We start from the raw sequence: 2,604 nt of genomic DNA, 5'->3' as shown, positions 1-2,604 counted from the left end.
CCGCACTAAGTATATTTCATGGTTTGGATTCCACATATATCATTGAATATACAACACGCTCCTGCAACCAGTCCTGTTTTCTCAACTCAACTCATTTAGCCAAGGTTGATCCTAAATTCCTACGACCTTTCTCTTTCTCTTCGACTGGTTGACATTCCTCCTTTTCTTTACAATCAATAAATTATTTCTCTTGCAAATCTAGCTGACGACATCTTCACATCGACCGCTCCTCTTCTGGTTTTCCACTGGTGTTAATTTCGCCGCGAATTTTCTTTTCTTTTTCTTTCTTTCTTTCTTTTTTTTTTTTTTTTTTTTTTTGTTCTAATATCACTAGCTATTATACCAATTATTTTTCATCGTGCTTGTCTTGGGTCTCCCTCTCCCTCTCCCTCCCATAGCTTCGCTTTCCTCACCCATTCTTTTTCCCATGCCAAATATCGAATATCTCTCACCCCTTTTTCTCCCTTCAGGATCTCCTTTTTACATCTTGGTTCCTAGGCGCGAATACGTGGTATGACATGAGGCCTTCACCTTATTTGGTCATAGTGTTTTTGCATGAAAAGAATCAAGGGCGACTAAAAAAAAAAAAAAAACACCGAAGAGAAAAAGAGGAAAAACTATAGATTTACCCTGCAGATGAACAGGATAGTTAACACCACTGTGCGCAAGGTTTTTCACCCCCCTGCACCAAGGCGCAGTGGGGTTTTCCTAGCTAGGCATATGGTAGCAGAACCGCATATCCATTGGATGAAGGCGGAGTATAATAAATAATAATAATAATAATAATACCTTAGTTCGACCGTATATTTTAGATGGACTAATGGGAATATAGATAGAGTATGCAGCGTAGCGGGAGGGGGTTGGGTGGTGTGGTAAATTAGACGACAGAACGATGTTGGAGCGTCGGGGACTGAAAGAACGGAGCGGACGGAGGTTGGGTGGGAATAATGTATTGCATTATATTGATAAGCAGATGGTTCTACTGGGAATCTCCTGGCCTTGGAAGGCGGGTATAGATAGATAAGCAAAGACATATATCTGCTGTGAGTCTATATTGTCTGCAAGTTGAGAATGGCGAGTGGATGGAGGAAGCAGTGGGCTGTTGCCAGATGGTCGTCAGCAGTAGACGAAAACACCATTTTAGAGAACTCCCCTTTCTATATGAGAACAGCAGGAGCTATTGTACAGTACATATAACGAAAACAGAAAAACGGGCAAATGAACTGTGTTCTTCCATCCTGCCACCCCCCAACCAGCAGACAGGCAGAAAGAATTTGGGATATCGTATTCTAAAAATAAATCCTATATCATTCATATTTCATGTTAAAAGGGAGGGAAAAAATCGAACGAAAACCAGAAACAAGTGAAGAAGATGACAACTAGGAAAAAAAGGGACAAACGGAAAACCACTATCAAACCAATCCCACCGCCTCCCTCGCCATCTTTAAATCGTTTCCTCGAACCCCGACATCATCCAAATATAACTTAAATGTCTCCAAAAGCTCCGACAACCCACTCCTTAACGCCTCTTTGATCATCTCTACCTCCTCCACCCGCCGCGCCTTTTTCTGTATCTCCACACCGGCGTTTGTAGGAGGGAAATCAACGTCTGTCCAATGGATATCCAACCCGCCATCATCAGCGCTAGTAAAGGACTCGAGAGATATTATAGTCTCTGTAAACAGGTGCACGACAGCGGCAATATCCGCCTGCACTTTTCCAAACTGGTCCTCTGCTAGACTCGCGATGAGGAGGCGAGTGAGAGATTCTACCGCATCAATAATTGGGGAGAGACTGGCATATGGAGTGCCGAGGATGATGATGCGGAGTCGCCGTGCGTAGGATTGGCGGAATGGTAAACCTACGAGAGAGCTGAGGAATTTGTGGATTAGGGGGTGTGTGCTGCGTCTATCTGAACTAGATGAGGAGTGGGGCCCCCTGAGGAGCTTGAGCTCATGGGCTGAGGAGGATATGCGCTTTTTCCGTTCCGGGCTGAGGACAGCCGTGGTGGCACGGTTGAAGATGTTGCGGGCTTGGTCACGGGCTGCTGGTGTCCAGTCAGGAGATTGGCCGTAGGATTTAGCTACAGAGCTGAAGGCTGACTCCAATTTTTCGGACCCGGTCGCTGGCTTGGATGAGGCAAGGAAGATGTTGTCTTCTCGTGGAGGGGAGGTTAGGCGAGGCAGGGTGTGAATAATGGCCGGTTGTCCATCGATGTTCCTATTACTATCTGATCTGGGTAATGTAGAGTTCGGACCCACCAGGGGTGTGGGGTGTCGATGTTCATTTATTCGCGCGGTTATTCCCTTGATAACATTTGTCGAAGCGGAGAAAATTTGGGTCCATGCTGGACCACCGTTGCGATCGATGTCAGCAAAAATTGCTTTGCGGCGCTCCGGATATTGTTGGCTTATCAAGCACAATTCCCAGAATGCGAATGTTCGGACGACGTCCTTTTTCGCGTTCAATCCGTTTATCAAGCTGCCATTCGGGTCTTTGGATTCGTTTGTCAATGGCTGGCCTCTTTTCAAGGGCGCCTGGCCCAAAAACGTTGAAAACAAAAGGTTAGACACCTGCCACAGCATCACTAGAAGCACGCCGGTA

General features: G+C 45.9%; 1 protein-coding gene across 1 annotated transcript; it reads right to left on the bottom strand.

The window, feature by feature from the left end:
• Positions 1 to 1,412: 1,412 nt before the first annotated feature.
• Positions 1,413 to 2,585, bottom strand: HCAG_05599 (conserved hypothetical protein; the record flags this gene model as incomplete). Its single annotated transcript, XM_001540082.1, has 1 exon — positions 1,413 to 2,585. One exon carries the CDS (start codon positions 2,583 to 2,585, stop codon positions 1,413 to 1,415), a length of 1,173 nt encoding a protein of 390 aa, XP_001540132.1.
• Between the last annotated feature and the right edge of the window lie 19 nt (positions 2,586 to 2,604).

This window comes from Histoplasma capsulatum, genomic scaffold (assembly GCF_000149585.1).
Source record: "Histoplasma capsulatum NAm1 scaffold_5 genomic scaffold, whole genome shotgun sequence".
NCBI lineage: Eukaryota > Fungi > Ascomycota > Eurotiomycetes > Onygenales > Ajellomycetaceae > Histoplasma > Histoplasma mississippiense.
The sequence above is the reverse complement of the archived record's forward strand: the minus strand, read 5'-3'. Positions and strand labels throughout refer to the sequence as shown.